The 16,306-nt window shown below is 52.3% G+C and overlaps 6 protein-coding genes across 6 annotated transcripts; 2 read left to right on the plus strand and 4 right to left on the minus strand.

Moving 5' to 3' along the window:
- Positions 1-66: 66 nt before the first annotated feature.
- PG985_000139 (P-loop containing nucleoside triphosphate hydrolase) lies at positions 67-3,575 on the minus strand (the record flags this gene model as incomplete). Its single annotated transcript, XM_066819908.1, has 3 exons — positions 67-2,365; positions 2,406-3,098; positions 3,157-3,575. The coding sequence occupies 3 exons, from the start codon at positions 3,573-3,575 to the stop codon at positions 67-69; spliced, it is 3,411 nt and encodes a 1,136-aa protein (XP_066690787.1).
- Positions 3,576-4,590: 1,015 nt separating this feature from the next.
- Positions 4,591-6,420, minus strand: PG985_000140 (uncharacterized protein; the record flags this gene model as incomplete). The annotated part of the gene is made up of 1 exon (XM_066819909.1): positions 4,591-6,420. One exon carries the CDS (start codon positions 6,418-6,420, stop codon positions 4,591-4,593), a length of 1,830 nt encoding a protein of 609 aa, XP_066690788.1.
- A 792-nt stretch (positions 6,421-7,212) lies between these two features.
- Positions 7,213-8,463, plus strand: PG985_000141 (uncharacterized protein; the record flags this gene model as incomplete). Its single annotated transcript, XM_066819910.1, has 1 exon — positions 7,213-8,463. The coding sequence occupies one exon, from the start codon at positions 7,213-7,215 to the stop codon at positions 8,461-8,463; it is 1,251 nt and encodes a 416-aa protein (XP_066690789.1).
- Positions 8,464-8,977: 514 nt separating this feature from the next.
- Positions 8,978-10,208, minus strand: PG985_000142 (uncharacterized protein; the record flags this gene model as incomplete). Its single annotated transcript, XM_066819911.1, has 2 exons — positions 8,978-9,856; positions 10,203-10,208. 2 exons carry the CDS (start codon positions 10,206-10,208, stop codon positions 8,978-8,980), a joined length of 885 nt encoding a protein of 294 aa, XP_066690790.1.
- Positions 10,209-10,942: 734 nt separating this feature from the next.
- On the plus strand, positions 10,943-12,429 carry PG985_000143 (uncharacterized protein; the record flags this gene model as incomplete). The annotated part of the gene is made up of 3 exons (XM_066819912.1): positions 10,943-11,209; positions 11,264-11,559; positions 11,628-12,429. 3 exons carry the CDS (start codon positions 10,943-10,945, stop codon positions 12,427-12,429), a joined length of 1,365 nt encoding a protein of 454 aa, XP_066690791.1.
- Positions 12,430-12,872: 443 nt separating this feature from the next.
- PG985_000144 (uncharacterized protein) lies at positions 12,873-14,299 on the minus strand (the record flags this gene model as incomplete). Its single annotated transcript, XM_066819913.1, has 2 exons — positions 12,873-14,162; positions 14,219-14,299. The coding sequence occupies 2 exons, from the start codon at positions 14,297-14,299 to the stop codon at positions 12,873-12,875; spliced, it is 1,371 nt and encodes a 456-aa protein (XP_066690792.1).
- Positions 14,300-16,306: the final 2,007 nt, after the last annotated feature.

The raw sequence follows: 16,306 nt of genomic DNA on the forward strand, positions 1-16,306 counted from the left end.
AATGAAATGAATCGTTATAAAAAGACCAAGAAAGTGTATTCATGTCTAGTGATCGTCCTCAAACCCTCAAGCAGCTTCCTCAAAAGATGCGGTGGAATCACCATCGTCCGTAAGCCAATCTGAGGAATCCTCCTCATCTACCACCCTGTTTGGCCGACCTTCATCAAGTAGCTCCGCTTCCTGCTCCCCAGTCTGGCCCTTATAATCCTCACTAACAGCCGACTCATTCTCCACAACGCTAACAGGATACAAGGAGACAATCTCATCCCCCCGAGGATCTGGCTCTTTCCTAATTGACATGAGCATATCCCAGAGATGGGCTTCCAGACATTCAACCACGCGAGTCTTCTCGGTTGCTTCCAGCTTTTGCTCGTTAGCCCGGAAATCGTCAATGATTTTCTGATGACATGTGCGAACTTCGTCTATAGTCGCGATCAGTTTTAGCCATCTTATCACCCAGGGATCTTTATAGGATCGTCGAAGGTATTGAGATACGTGCTTTGTAGTGTCTGGGGTGGTGTCGAAGTAAACAAAGCGATCAGTTTCGAAACCAGGGTCGTCCGAAAGAGGCGATGCCTTTCCAAATGGGAAACTGATGATTCGAAATGCATTAGGACGAAAACCAAAGCAATTTGACCGCTCATTTTCTCCTTTGAGGAACACAGATGCGAAAGCCTGCATATATAAGTGTGGGCTGCTATTAGCCACCTCGATGAACAAACCGGACGTGGTAATAATTTCATACCAGTGATCCAGTGAGTTCGGGAAATCGCGATAGCCATATAGCGTTATAGCCTTGATAACATAGGCTACCAAGAACTTTTCGGTTGCAAGAGATGCGGGTGATTTCCTTCGATGCCGTGGTGGATTGTATGATATGCTCAGGTTAGTCATGTCGCTTGTCCGTAAGAGGCGAATGGGATGTCCGTGAGGCGACTTTTCGAATATTCTAACGACTCTGTTTCGAAACAGTCGCATCAGTTTCTCGAACGGCGACGCAAACGGGATCTTCATCGCCTCATAGATTACAGAGCCATACGATGACAGGGGCATCTCTTCGAAGCTGTCAAGGATATAGTCCCAAAAAGAGGCTTCAGAACAAGAATGCCAGAAAGCCCAATCAGATGTGGGGTTCTCTAGCCCGCGATGCAATTCGTCAGAGAAGATCTCCCGATAATCTACCTTGGCAAAAGACAACCGCAAATTGTCGGCGGCTTCGCGAGTGGCCAAGGTGTACGAGTTCCAAAGAAGCCCCATGTTGTAGAAGAGTTCCTTCAATCTCGATTCTGTGTGGTTCATAATGTTTGAGTAACCTCCTGGACCTGAAGAAGGCGAATAGATGATAAGACCCACGTAGCCCCTGTACAGCTGTCGTAAGACGTTTTCGCGCATAGTCTGCGATAAACTGAGAACATTGACATTGTCCTGATCCCAAACAAAGTCGTAAGCAGAGCGGTGTACCCACTTGATCGCTTTAGCCTCGTACTTCAATGTCGCTGGGTACTCAACGGAATCTGTTTGAAGCTTCCGTGTGACAGGTATTGTAGAGCTTTCTACCTTCAGCCAAACGTATGCAGGGTCCCACCGGTAAAAGTCCCATGGTCTACCAGATTCACCAATCTCTATTAAACCTGCACTCTGGGCCATGACTTGAGACTCTGTTTGCTTGCAAGCTATTTCGAAGCTTGCCAAAGAGGACAGAGTACTTGGGGCCTTCGATGCGGTCAAGTTGGCAATCGAGATAAGATTGTCATATCGAACACAAATGCTCAAGGCGTGTAAATAGAACGCAAGTGATTCCTGATGAACTTTCTCAACTTTGTTCAACATAGACTTGAAAAGGTCGTTCAAGCCCTGTGGAATTGTTTTGATCCGCTGTGAGAGGGTGTTTGCGTCGTCACCAACCTCGATACCTCGTACCAACGATTCTGTCACCAGCACTGCCCACAGGAACACGCCCTCTGCTCTTTCGGCGATCTCATCATGTAGATTTCCAGAACTACTCCCAATGTCGATTTTAACCTCGGATAGTTTGTGTTTGACGAATTGAGTAATGTCGGATAGGTTCAAATCTTGCAAACGCAGCGACCTGCAAGAGGAGAGTCTTTTGCTCAACTGGACCTCCGGTCGACTAGAAACACAAAATTTGACTCTTTCGTGGCCTTGGAGTTCAAAGATGAGATCGACAAGCTCGCCATGGTTCCCGTTGAACTCGTCGAGTCCATCAACAAAAACACAGAAGCAACTCCTTGTGGCGATGTTGATCAACTCGCAAAATGCCTTTCTGAGCCACTTCTCGTTCCATCTGTGCATCGTCAACGTTCGGATTGCCAATCGTTTCATGAGAGCTTGGGTCCGTTCGGGGCTTTCGGCACAAGATTGGTAAACTAAGCTTCGGAGCAGACCAACTATGCTTTTTTTGCATGTCGGTGCCGGGACGCCAAAAGAAGTATGATAGGATATGGCATTTGCGACGTCCGCGCCAAACATCTAGCGCCTTCCTCGTGCGAAGGTCATCGACGACGTGAGCTATCAAAGTGCTCTTCCCCGAGGCTGCTTTGCCGCTGATCCAGTACACTCCATTATCATTGCGGAGCCATGCTGCTAAATCATCCCAGGTTCTTTCGGCCTCCCCTTCGTAGCTGCTTTCGCTCTCTGACGAATCTTCCTGGTCGGTCAATGTTACATCATCGTGACTTGACGTGTCCTCATCAGTGTCCAGGGGGTCCATTTGGTCCGGAACATTAAAATCTTCAGTCTCGAAGATCCATTCCAGCGTACCAGGCGCAGCTCCTTTGATCTGGCTTTGCCGTTCCAGAATTTCCGGGAAGAACAGTGTTTGGAGGAACCTCTCCACGTTTTCTTTTGCCTCTGACTCCTCAAAACGCCTTTGAGTCTCGCTCACTGTTTGGTTATGCCTTCTCGATGCATTACTTTCGGATTGGGCAAAGAGTGTTTTCATGTCTGAGTCTGTTTGGTTCAAACCATTCATAATCTGTATGGTTTTACCCTTGAGTGCTTCTCCGATGACCACGTTGATCTGCGACAACCCTTCAAGTATTTCTCGAAGTTTTGTCTCCTGGCTTTCGGAAAGATGCCTTCAGGAAGAATTAGTGGAAATCCAAAAATTGGTACATGTGATAATCCTGTACTTACCAATTTTCCTGTTGTAGAACGCCGTGTAAGCTGTCCCTCTTCGACAGCAAAGACCGTTCTAGCTTCTCAATTTTTCGACTGTTTCTCAAGGCACGGCAAACGTTCTTGAGAGTACTCCGATTCTTGCCTGCACCACGCACCTCTTCCAGCAAGCCAAGAAGGTCATTGGACTCCTGGTTGCATTTGGCAACGCAACTTGCTATGCGACGACGTGTGGATGGTTTGCTTGATTGAGCCGCATTCGCGAGCTGGGCCTGCACGTCCTGCAGCTCTCGCACAGAGACCTCCAAGTCTCTGTTGTGATCAGTCGCCGAGTCGGCATTGTCGCGAATCTCGCGGCAGAGAGCAGTCGCTTTCACGACGACGCCGAAGAACTGCACCGCTGCTGCGGACACACTGAGAGCGGTCACGGGCTCCATCGCGAGTTTGGTCAGAACATGAACGGATGAGCTTCCAGACGAAAAATTTTCGCAAATATCAACGTCGTGCAGAAGAGGGGAATTCAGGCTGCGGGGGCTGTGCATGATCATGTGCTACAGACCAGGCGTACTAATTCAGCCCGACAGACTTCAAACCCTGTTTTGTATGACCACCCAAGATAACAGGGCAGTGACACGAGGGGATGGAGTGATCCGAGCTCAAGTGTTACGGCACAGAACTCTCAAAATCACGGACGACACAGATATTTACACCGAGGTTGGTTTGACGCCCACTGGTTCCATTTGTTTCAGAATCCCGTATGCGCCAGCCGAGTTACCCGCAGGTTCATGAAATTCACACATACTTGATAGAATTATCTCATGACGGCATGTTTTTTGCTGTTGACCTTCCATGTATACCTAAGAATCCAGCGGAAATATCCACAATAATTTTCTTGCATGCTCCTCCTGTCTACGGATGGTGGGGGATCGGTAACACCCTTGATACGATGGGTGTTGGTCCGTGCGCTACGCGCGTGACGCCCCTTTTTGGGCAGTGCAAGTAGCCCCTGAGCTGGATAGGTCTACCAACAAAACCTTGAATCCTCAAGCATGTACTACGCGCGGTGAAAGCAGTGGGATAGAAGCCCCATAGAACGTTACAGTACATTGTTTGACACTACGGGATCACACACGCATAACCTTCTATAATACCCTAGACGGAGTTCTATGTTATTGGTGATAATAGTGGCGTTCATTGCTTCTCTTGTGCATAAGGTCATCAGTCAGGAATCCCGTCGTGCAGTATCTGGTAAAGGGGACTTGTATTGTCCTATTCATATCATCGCCATAGGCGATACCAACGTCAATCGTACAGTTTATGTACGCAATCATATCTTCTCCGTCAAAAACCATCGCTCTCCACGCCGGCCAACCTCAACACTAACGTCGCCCGCTGCCGCGGCACTAGCAACACTGACGCGCCTAGCTCTCTATGCGGTCGTCGCGGTGACCATTAGTACCGATAGCGTAAGTATTTGCGCCTTCCAGCAGCCCATACACCCGCGACAACCTTCCTAGCGTGATCCTCGACTCCTGACTTGCTCATCTGCAGCTCCGCGGTCAAGTCCACCCCGACACGCGAACGACCCAAGATCTCCACAAGGTACAGTGCAGTATCGTATCGATCCGTCTTAAAGCATCTGCTCATCTGCTCAATAAAGGACTGTATCAGGTTTCTGTACGCCAGGAAGCGGCCCTGCGGTGATGTGCGCTCGGCCGGGCTGTATAATAAGTCCACGTTCAGGGGGAACACCATCTTTAAGAACTCGAGGCGCGTTTCGCCGCCCCACATAATGGTCTGCAGCAGTGCGGCTTTCAAGTCCCGGTAGTCGGTCAGTTTCTGGGTCATCTGGAGCTTGAGTAAATGCACGGCATTGTACGGCGTCCATGTGACGGCGCGGGCCAATAGCCCCTTGTCCTCGGCGCGGTCAGGATCCTGGCGCAGCAGCACGCTCGCGCCGGGCAGGCCGCCGTCGAGGTACTCGTTTGGGTTCTTTCGCGATGGGATACTTGTGCCCGCCCCGATCAGCATGTCGATCACCTCTTCGTGCCCCTGAGTCCAGTCAGCCCACGTCGGGTCGCCTGTTCTCCCATTCCGCGATCCTGCGACGGCCTGGAGAGCCAGTGTCAGGGAACTTTGGAACTCCTCCGTGGTGAGTTGGCCCCTGAAGCGGTCGATCAAGGCGCGCAGAAGGCGCAACATCCTGTACTTTGCCGCCTCGACCAGGATGTCAATCCAGATGCCGTCGGGACGCGACGAGAAACCCAAATTCTTGTTCAGCAGCCAAATACACACGTCTTCGCCAGGAGTAGCGGAACCATATGAATGACGGCCTTCTGGGTCCAGGTGGTAGAAGGCCGCTTGCCACGCGTCCACCACGGGGGGAGGCCAAGATGGGCTAGGCTCGCTCCATAAAGATATGGTTTCTGTGGTGATTATAGTATCCTCGTCCATGGCTACGACATTAATATCAACGCTGTCCTCGGCCCTCTTTCCTTCCATGTTGTACTTGCTTTGCAGCAGCTCGAGCACGTCGACCCGGTTCCGGCTGCAAGCCCAGAGGACAGGAGGGAGACAGAGCTTGAACTGTGATTTTGGCCCAGCAAGATCTACTCTCCAGCGTGTTCCCTTCTGGCCCTGTAATGCTTCCAGGTACTTCAGCAGATAGGCATCGACAATTTGCTCGATGACTTGCATGTCGAAGCACTTCTCGATTGCTCGAAATATGAGGCAACTCGCGCGCATATAGGGGAGAAGCTCGTTAATCAAGGTGTTGTCCGAGGATACTAGTTGCTTATATTTTCTGGGTCCCACCTTTGGTCTTGGCCAATCGTTTCGGAATTGGACCTTGGCTTCGCTGGCATTGAGCCAAAGGATCCCCTTTCCCCACCGGTTGACGCATTTGTCGAGAAATGCGTAGTCATCTTTGCTGAGAGGATCCCCTTTGGGCTTTAATTTGCATTCTGGCCACTTCAGAATGTCATTGTTGTCAAATGTGAGACCGTTCACCCGCTCAAGCTGCTTGAACCGTTTTCGAGCCTCGTCGAAGAGGCGCTCGTCCTCGACCTCCTCTTCATACACGAATCCTCGCCCGAGCAGGTCATGGTATCTTCTGTTCGTCATGGAAAGGCTTCGCAAGGTTGATATCCTCATGTAGTGTGCTGATAGGATGACAAGTTCGTTGGGTAGGTTTGCGAACCAGTTCTTTTGGATACGGCGCGGCGAACGTTGGCGGGGCGGAGTTAATACTGCACGCTTCTTCGGTCGTGATCTGCGCGTCATCTTTGCTAGGTGTTCTGCTTCAGGATTTCCTATGCTCAATTCTCCTCCGTGGATATAGATGTGATGAGACCGATCGGTTTGGCAAGTAAAAGTTCGCGTGCTGGTGAGCGTGTCAGGTCAAGTCGCCATTTGGCTGGTTGACTACAACAGTGCTCTGCCTAGTTGTATTTGGCATGCCTCTACTTTATCTAATATTTAGCACTGTAGCAACTGGGGCCATTACCTAACTGAGCACCGTAGGGCTAAGGGCCATCGCACTTGGCCTGAGATGTCAAATTAAGCATTGCGCTCATCATGTGGGGGGGCTCCCTTCTAGCTACATCCCTGAGCGAGTACGACTTGAGATACGCTAGCCCCTAGGGCAAAGGGACCAGGATTAATGACAAAGAACACATTATGGTCCGTTGTTCGCTCTTTATACAGCTGAAAACCAGAATACCCGGCCCATATAGAGTATTGTAGGAGGATCAAAAGAGAGCATTGTGCGGAGCGACAATGGAGGGGATCCCGCATTCCCTTTGAAAGCAAAAGTATAAGAGCTGGTGGACTCCAACGTCCTCATCGTTTCGTTTGGTGTATCACTAATCCAATATAACATAGGAAGACCAAGTATACACAGCTTGCCAGAAAACCAGGACGAGCAACATGATTTTGACATACCTCGATGCTCAGGGGAAGGTGCAAACCAAGGTAGGTCCACCTACACCGCAGCCGTCAGATTTACCCGGTACGAGCAACATGATTTTTACATGCCGCGATGCTCAGGGGAAGCCGCAAACCAGGGTAGGTCCAATGCAGAAGTCAGACTTACCCGGTGGGGGAGAGGCTACTCCTCCTGAGGACGCGCCCAAAGACGCCCCTAAGGAGAGTACCTCCGCCCCTGCTGCTACCCCCCCTCTAAAGTCACCGAAGAGAAAGCGATCTGAGGATGACACCGAAGGCGGCGATAATAAAAAGAAGGCCCAGAAGCCGCAGCAAGACCCTCCCAAGAGAAAGCGAGCGGCGGAAGAGGGTGACAAGGCAGACAAGCCCTCGAAGCGGAGCAAGCCAGCCCCGGAGCCAAAGTCCCAAGGTAAGAAGAAGAAGCCAACGGCCAAGGCCGCCACCGGCGCCAACTCTACCCCTGTCAAGGCCCGCGGTGCCGCCAAGGAAAAGAAAACCCCTCCTCCCCCCGCACCCGCCAAGAAGAAGGCAGACAAGGAAAAGGAGAAGGACGAAGACGACGACGGCAAGATCGACCAGAACAAGGTCAAGAGCGCCCCCAAGCTCAGCACCTCGGCCGCCAACAGCAACTGGCGCAACCGGGACCCGGAGGAGAAGCTCGGCGACGCCAAGATCCCGGCGCGGGACCAGGCGATGCGGCGCCTCAACCGCGTCAAGAAGACGCTCGAGCTCCGCTTCCGCGACCTGAACAAGCTGTGCTTCGACCTCTACGAGAAGGCCTTCCTCGACAAGGACAAGGGCGAGGACCGCCGCGACCCCGAGATCGTCAAGCACCTCGACCTGGTCGAGGGCCTCTTCGCGCGCCGCGACAACGAGCGCGAGGACCTGCGCCGGCGCATCATGGCGTTCAAGGACCCGCAGACGTGGGATGAGGCGGAGAAGGTGCTGCGGCGCCGCAAGTCGAAGAAGCAGCAGAAAGAAGAGGAGTCTGAGCCCGATGAGCGGGTCCAGGGGCTGGTCGAGGTCCTCCGCAGCATCCCCGTCCTCGAGGAGCACGTCGACAAGTGCGAGGCGCGCGTCAAGCGGGACGCGAAGCGCGTGCGGGACGACATCGCGCTCGAGAAGAAGGGGCTGCGCGAGGTTGAGACGCGGGTCTACGAGGTGCCCCTGGACCGGTTCGCGGCCAAGACGCTGGAGTCCGTGAACAAGAGCATCCGGAAGGAGGATATCGAGGATGCCAAGGAGGTGCTCGAGCGCAACGAGGCGCCGGATGAGGGGCCCTCCGGGGAGGAGGAAGAGGAGAAGAGCGATGACAGCGGTGACAAGTCCAAATATGATGGGCAAGAGTCTGAGGAGAGCGCTGAGTACATACAGCTGTAATCATAGTCTCTAGCGTTATTTTAGGTCAAATTTTAGTTTCCTGTTTTATTAATTATAGCAATATTTCCTCATAAGAGTTGGTTATCTGGTCACACAAGGTGTCGTCGCAAGGTGCCAGCCCAACGTAGCCCAATGTAGCCCAATATCATGTGGTTATGATACGGACACAATAAGCCCCAAAATCACAACACAAAACCTACCCTCCCACTCCCACTCCCCACAAGATCATCGTAACTGGACAGAAACCAGATCCTTTCCGATTCTTCGATACCAAAGCACCTCTGATACATTGCGTGATTCCATCGCGTCACCAAATCACGAGGCCTCACCTTTTGCCAAAAACGTCTCAACGCACCTAGGTGAGGGGTCGGAGTCGTGTTTGAAGGGAAGTCATGAAATGGGATGCCACAGGCGTGCACTCCGCCACTAGCTCTTAACGCACCCGATTTAGGCCGGAGATTCCAGTGGCGTAGAAGTGACCGATCGAAATGGCAAACGACACTTGCCCTTTGCACTAACTATTTCCACCGGCGGCAGGAACTGGCGTCGCATCCTCTCCAGATGGACGTCCACGCTTCTTTCCGCATCCGTTTGGAGATTGGTCCTCCAAATGTCTCAAATACTCATTTCTATCCACGAAACAGTGCCCTTCGTCGCATCGGTATGCCCATTTAGGGGGCTTGCCACAGGCGCGCACATGCCGCTTGTGATTGTCCTGGCGGGTGCTCATCAGGCCACAGGCGCATTGATTCGTCCCGTCGGGAGCTGGCCCATCATTGTGCCCATTAAGGTCAGGCCGGTGTTCTTTAGAAAAGAGATGCTTTCGCAGGTCTTTCCATGAAGAGAACGCCTTGGAGTGCTGTTCGCACCAATGATGTTGTTGATCAATTGGCTGATCAGGCGCAGCAGATTGGGATGATGCAGCAGATACGAGATCAGCAGGGCTCTGATGTGGCGATGCCCGAACTGATTGGCTTGTGTTTGCAGATGTTGAAAGAGTGATTGTTGGAGAGGCCGATGATGAGTAGGCAGATGCATCATCAGGACGGGTTGGTGTTGATAGTGCAGACGGCGTGATGAAACCACCAATGTCTTCTTCAATTGATTTGATAGCGCCCTTGTAGGCAGTGACTGGTGATGGAAGTCGTAGAGACTGGGGATTAACACACTGGATAGGGGCATTGATTACGGAATGCTCAAGGGTACCCCAGAAGTGTTGGTCGCAGTCATGCGATTGGGTGATGTTGAAGAAGGCTTGACAATGATCGCAGGCGCGTATGGTACCGAGAGTCTCGTAGGGACCGGCCCGACTGTCGGTTAATTGATGATCATGTTGTTGATCTTGAATTGGCCGTGCGCGGCTCCAGAACCCGCGCTCGGTTTGAAGAAGAGACTTGAGCTTGCGTTTTTGGTATCGCCGAGTGCCGACCCCGAAGGTTGCAAAACTGCCCGGTAAAGGCCATCAGGGCTACGAGGAAGTGGGCTCCTTATGTAATGCACCTAGGCAGGAGGTTTTCCAACTGAGGCCATTTCACTTCGTGTACCTATGTACTTGCGTATGCAGGCTTATGTGGTCAGGCAGATTTGATTCATTCATTTTCTGTGTCGTTGGACGCCTAACGGTTGTACACGCGCATACACGAGGTCCTCTCTCTCAATTGGACGTCAAAATTCGTGTTTCAGAGCTGCCGCACTCAGGTAGGAGAAACAGACCGACTTTCAGCATTCCTATAATGTACATCCATCTTGGACTTTTTCAGCCCTGGAGCACAATGAATAACATGTGTTAGCTTTATACTAGAAAACGACGCATTTGAAACTTGATCACTTCGAGATTGGCACTTCAAAACTGTGTCACAACAGAGCAACTGCATGCGTCTCAGGCAGTAGGTATCGGAGTTGGATAATAGCTTGTACCAAGCCCTCCAGGTAGTAAGCGGGCCACGTGTCGACACAAACCCCGCCTTGCTGGTTGCGCTGGGCATGGAACAACATCCATGGTGGCTTTTGGTCTCACTCTTTCTGTGGATGTTTGGTTTCGATGCGATGATGCAATGGCGTCCGGTAGACAAAACCTGAACCTGTTTTTCCACATCTGGCATTCCTATATTAGGACATAAATTGATCAATGCATAAGTAATCACTGGGCAAGACACACTATGATCATCATATCAGTAACCCTCTAATGTCTATCTTGGAAAGATGAATTAGTCAATTTCCGTCAATCCAACAATAGTTCACCTCTGTCACGATTTAACTCGTTCTCCAGGAAAGATGATGTATCTTCAAAGACCTAGAAAGCGTCTGGATTTTCCATCACTCACTGGAGATTCACCAACCAGCAATCGCAGCGCCAGCCAGTCAGCCCAGGTATCCCCAAAAGAATTCACATGCCCTTTATACGTATCTATGTCACGTGCAGAGCGTCCTTTTACTACTTTGACCAGTCCTTCAGCACCTTTTTATCGCCGTGTTCGCAATGCTATCATTTCATCATCATGTAGGAAACGAGGCTGGATCAAACATTTGGACTCGCGCTTTTGTCAGGCATACAACTATAGACCACCTGAACGGTTCCCAACGTCGAGATCGGATTACGACAACCCCCAGCAGGAAGTGTGGCCCTCAAATCGACTTCATATGGCTCCAATCAGTCGTTGCCAATATCGGGCAAGTCGTAAACACCTCGGAAGATTTCACGTCGATTCGGTTTCCATGGGCGAGACACCGACCACGACTCCATGCAGTACGACAACGGAAGCTAGCGTTGACTATTCAGCTCTTGGTAAAGGTGGGCTAGAGGGAATGGAGACGGGGCCCAGGACGCAAGAAGTCCTGGAATGCATGCCCGGTGCAGAAGCGACCCACGCGGCGCCAGTCGCTCCGAAACACAGACCGCACCTCTCCGCCACGTGCCAGGCTTGACCCCTACCCGAATCTCGCTGCACAATCTGCGCATAGAGCGACCAAGAAGCAATACAGTGATGATGGTCCAGAACATCCCAACAAAAGGATCCGGACTACGAGCCGGAAAGGGGGCAAGGCGAATGACCATGTACTCGATGTTGTTCAAGATGACCTCTTCCACCCACGACCGTAAGAACAACTCTGCAATCCGATGATGCGTTTCAATAGGAATAGACTAAGTAATTCACGATAAATAGTGATCGCTGGCGAGTTCGTCAGTCAGTGCTCCGCCGGCAGAAAATACCACAACCGGCGCCACAACACGCCAGCCTTCCGGACTCAGTCCAGATCTCGATATCTGAGCACCCAGTTGCCCTAGATCTCAAGATCGAGCGGCGGGGAGGTCTGGCAGATGAGTGCTGCTCGGCTTTTCAAAATAACCCCTGTTTACGGGGTGATATCACCGGCAACGTAGCACGCCCCTCTTGGGCCGATGTGGCAAGGCTACCGAACACCAACTACAAAACAGGCAAAGCTACCAGACGCAGCGTACCGCAGGCTTCAAGTCGGATCAAACACAACGCCAAAGCACGAGGCATACCTGGACTTCGTATACCTGATTTTAGGGATTATCAAAGTTTTGCAGACTACATCAAGGACCAGGGGAAAGCCTTCTTCCAGAAGTGCGCAAAGCTTAGACACATGGCTATGGGGAGTGCAGCTGCAACAGAGAAAGATTACCAGAAGCTCATCAAGGTCGTCCGAAAGCACAAGACGCAGCTTTTCCCCTTGTTTGCCGCATGGGACATTTGCGAGGCCCGTATCCCTGATCAATTTCTGGCAAGAACCGCCAAGCCAGGGTTGTGCTCATTGCACTTCTGTTTGGCATCTTCTTGCTCGACGGTACTGTGGACAGATGGCCAAGACGGTCATATGCACTTTTCTTTTTCTGGTGACACGGTTGTGGGGGTCGAAGGAGACGAGAGATTTCAGACGAGCTTAGGCGAGTATTTGGTACTCGATCCACGCAGGCTGCTTCAAGACTGTCAGACTGTGTAAGGCAATGGTAATTGCAAACCCGGTATCGCATAAACTAGTCGGTGATTGGTGCCTTGTGAACCAGTGAGCAGAAGGTTCAACAATATGAATATATTTAGAACCGGCAGCAAGAAAATAGGTTTTACCATGCAAAGGCCTGAATCGCATAAAGCTTCTACAGTCTAAGGAGCTATCCTTATTTTAGGATATGTTTACAAAATTGTATCCGTAGACCGTGGATGGTGATTTTATTGGATATCTATATTTCCTAGAATCTACCTTAACTGGACTGGTCAAATCTTTACCCCTTAACCTCCCTCGGCGCCTTAAATAATATACCGCGAATTTAAAATTATCTTTATTCTAATAAAAAACTCAACCAAAGAGCCTTAGTGATTTCCAATCGAAAGTGACTAAGAATTGCTGAAACGGCTTAGCCAACTCTTTCCATGCTCGACGGCCACTTAGTTGGGTCCGCCCTTCAACAGAATGTCGACGACGTAGTTGTAGTTGCAGATGTTGTCCTTGGGGTTGGCGGTGACGGCGACGGGGGTGGTCTTGGAGTAGAGCTGCTCGGTGCGGCCGTTGACGGTGCGGACGACCTCGACGTACTGGGCGCCCTGGACCATGCCGGCGGCGCTGCCGTAGTTGAGGCCGGGCTGGACGGGGGCCGAGTGGATCTGCTTGCCGCCGCTGTAGACCTGGACGCGGGCGCCGGGGATGTTGTCGGGCATGACGACGGCCCAGTTGACCGTGTCCTTAGCCCAGCCGTCGTTGGCGGGCTTGCCCCAGGGGTCGGACGAGCACGAGGAGCTCTTGAGGAAGGCGCGGTGCCACAGCGCGCCGGTGATGTCGTCGCCGTTGACGGGGCGCATGCCGGAGGCGGGCTGGCCGGCCTTGAAGGCGACGTTGAAGGACTTGACGAGCGGCTGCCAGGCCGTGTGGCGGTACTCGTCGTTGTTGGCGTAGCCCCAGAAGGCGCCGACGCCCTGCTTGTGCAGGGTGCCGATGTAGTGGCTCTCGCCGGCGTCGTTCCACGTGATGGTCTCGGCGAACTCGGCCTTGGGCGACATGCCCAGGATCTGCTCCATGCGCCGCGGCAGCGTGTCGAGGCCGCGGCGGTACCGGTGCTCGTGCCCGCCCTTGGGGTTGTCCCAGTGCTTGTACTGCAGCGACGAGAGGCCGACCATGTACGACTTGCTGTGGTCCACGGCGCCCTGGGCGACCTTGTTGTCCCGATCAATGGTGACCTCCCCGGCGGCCGAGGGCCAGACCGTCTCCCAGGTGAACAGGCCGTCCACCGTCTTGCCCCAGTAGTTCCACCAGTTGGCGTCGCTGCCGTAGTAGCCGTTGGTGTTGTCAAAGTTGGGCACAAAGTAGATCTCGTTGCGCTTCTTGCTCAGGGTGCTGAAGAAGTTGTTCCAGTACGTGTTGGTGGTCGAGCCGGCGTTGAAGGTGCTGAGGAAGTACTTCTTGTCGTACTTGTAGTGGCAGTCACGGTTCATGTACGTGTTCAGGAGCGGCTTGAAGGCGTCGGCGTTGTTCGAGTTCCAGATGTCCATGCTGAAAAAGATGGCAAAGTACTTGCCGGCCGCCTGCGACTCCTCGGCCGCCTGGCACAGGTCCTCGATGCTGTCTTTGGCCCAGCCCTGGCCGACGTCGCCCGAGTTAAGGTTGATGGCGAAGGCAGAGATGCCGGCGTACTGGGCGTCGGCAACGTCCAACTTGGCATCGGCCTTGGACAAGCCTTGGGCCTGCAGTTATCGACTTAGCAATCGAGGCACTCGGCCCGGAAAAAGGGACTACTCACCATGTAGTGCGCGAAGGCATCTCGGGCAGAGGCAAGAGGAGCCAAAGCCGCCGTAACGGCGAGGATGTTGCGGAAGAACATCTTCAGGTTGTGCTTGGAAGTAAGAAACACTGATGGATACTGACTGATACTGTAGACAACACCGGCAGCATGGTCGTACTTATAGGCGGTCCGCACATCTTAGCAGAGCATGTCGGGGGTGCCAGCTCGGGCGTTTCGCTAGGGTCCGCCGCGCCAGCCGACCGGAATACGAAGCTGTAGGTTCGCCAAAGGATTCAACAAACGCCATAGTCTGAATGGATGCTTGGGAGCAGTTGGTCCGCCAAAGGATTCAACAGAGGCCATGGTCTAGACTGCATCAATAGCCTCGGTTCGGTCGAAGGATGCAATAGCGCACTCTGCCTAGTCCCTGAAAAGCAGGTGGTGCGACGGCCCGGTCCCGACGCGCCGGAATTCCATCTGATGTTTAATATCGTCCGATCATTTTTTCAAGTTCTATAGCCTCTCATTCGTGACCGAAGATGTGAAGTGGAAACCCGGCAAGCCCGCACGAAGCGGCCCCATATCGTCCATGTCGCGCTAGCTGCTGTCGTCTGCTTATGACCCGCTGTTCGCTCCCGCTGCTGCTAAAACAGTAAGCAGTGGGCTCGGATGATGGGATGGTGTGATGATACACAGTAAGCTTAAGCCGCATAGGGCTCTAGTGCTGACGCCACCCGCACGCCGGCCGCTAGGGCCACAGGGGAAACAAACGTTTTTCTATGTACGTTACCGGGCACCAGGCACCGGGCTCCATAATTTCCCGGGCTCCATAATACAGTCCACCAGTGGAATCACCTCGTATCTGCACTCTGTCGCCCGATCGGGATCCAAGCCGAGGAACTTGCGGGCTCCAGCGACCGCGACGACTTCCGCGTCTGAAGCTCTCTGGATAAGGGCTCCTTATCGTCACCAATCGCTGTGTCAATCGGTTTCTCCAGCCTAGATAGCTTCCGGTAATAGGATGTCAAATAGGTGTACGGGAACGCAGGGGGGGAGAGAACAAAATCCAGCGCAGTAAGCAAAAAAGGGAAACGAGATGGGGACAGGAACGGATCCAGAAAAGGAAGTCAGCAGACAAGTGGAAGACTTTGTAATGGAGGAGATGGTTAGTCCGGTAATGTCGTGATCTAGTTTTGTCAACAGTCAACAGGGGCGAGGCTACGACAAGTCACGGTGTTGAAGCAAGCAGGGCGGCACGGCGGATAGGGTTGCCAGGCTCATGGAACCTACATCCCTCCAAAGTTCGCCGGTGATGAGCATGTAGAAGTAGGTTACATCAAAGCTTGACAAGAACAATACCAGAGAGCAAAGGCTGCGGAGTTAGAGGATCGACGCTGAGTATGTATAGAGGTTACGTGGGGCGATGCCCCGATTTCCAACCCGGTGTCCACAACAACGCGGCAGTCGTCATATCTTTGTTCATCAAGTTGAGGCCATTACGCTGACCACACGTAATACCTATGAAGGATATCATGATACCCAAGGTAGGCAGGATGCAACCATACTTTCTGACGATGCAACGCTAGATGAGGCCATTTCTCATCGAACTGTCTTGGGTATGCAGGAGGGACTGTGCATATCTCAAAATTATCATGCAGGTCAACCCGTTCTAGACTCCATCTGGACTAGGCCCTCAGGCCATTTCTCGCATGCATGGTTGCACAGGCGTGACGGGTGACTATTTGGATGCTGACATGCAGTGGCTGCAACCTCGCGCATGCTGCTTGACCCCCTGCGTCTTCAAGCCTAATGCACTAGAGCCTTCCACGAAGTCGAGGCGGCTGTATCATGCATGCGAATAACGCCCCCTCCCAATCACATAATTACAAGGCCGATCGCATTCTTAGTCTGCCTTGTAGGCAACGATTACGACGAAGCTTTATAGCCTTTGGTATCGCTACAGAACTGGGCAAATCATGTTTCACCATATGTATATGCACCTGTTTGACACCAACAGTGGGGGCGCTTCTCGGCCGATAGATAGTTTCGAAGTTTACGTTTCAGTTTCGTGTTTTAGCAAATGAGAGATCAAAATACATTGCATTA

The sequence above is a fragment of the Apiospora marii genome, assembly GCF_038362585.1.
Source record: "Apiospora marii strain CBS 49790 chromosome Unknown utg000001l_segment0_segment0, whole genome shotgun sequence".
Lineage (NCBI taxonomy): Eukaryota > Fungi > Ascomycota > Sordariomycetes > Amphisphaeriales > Apiosporaceae > Apiospora > Apiospora marii.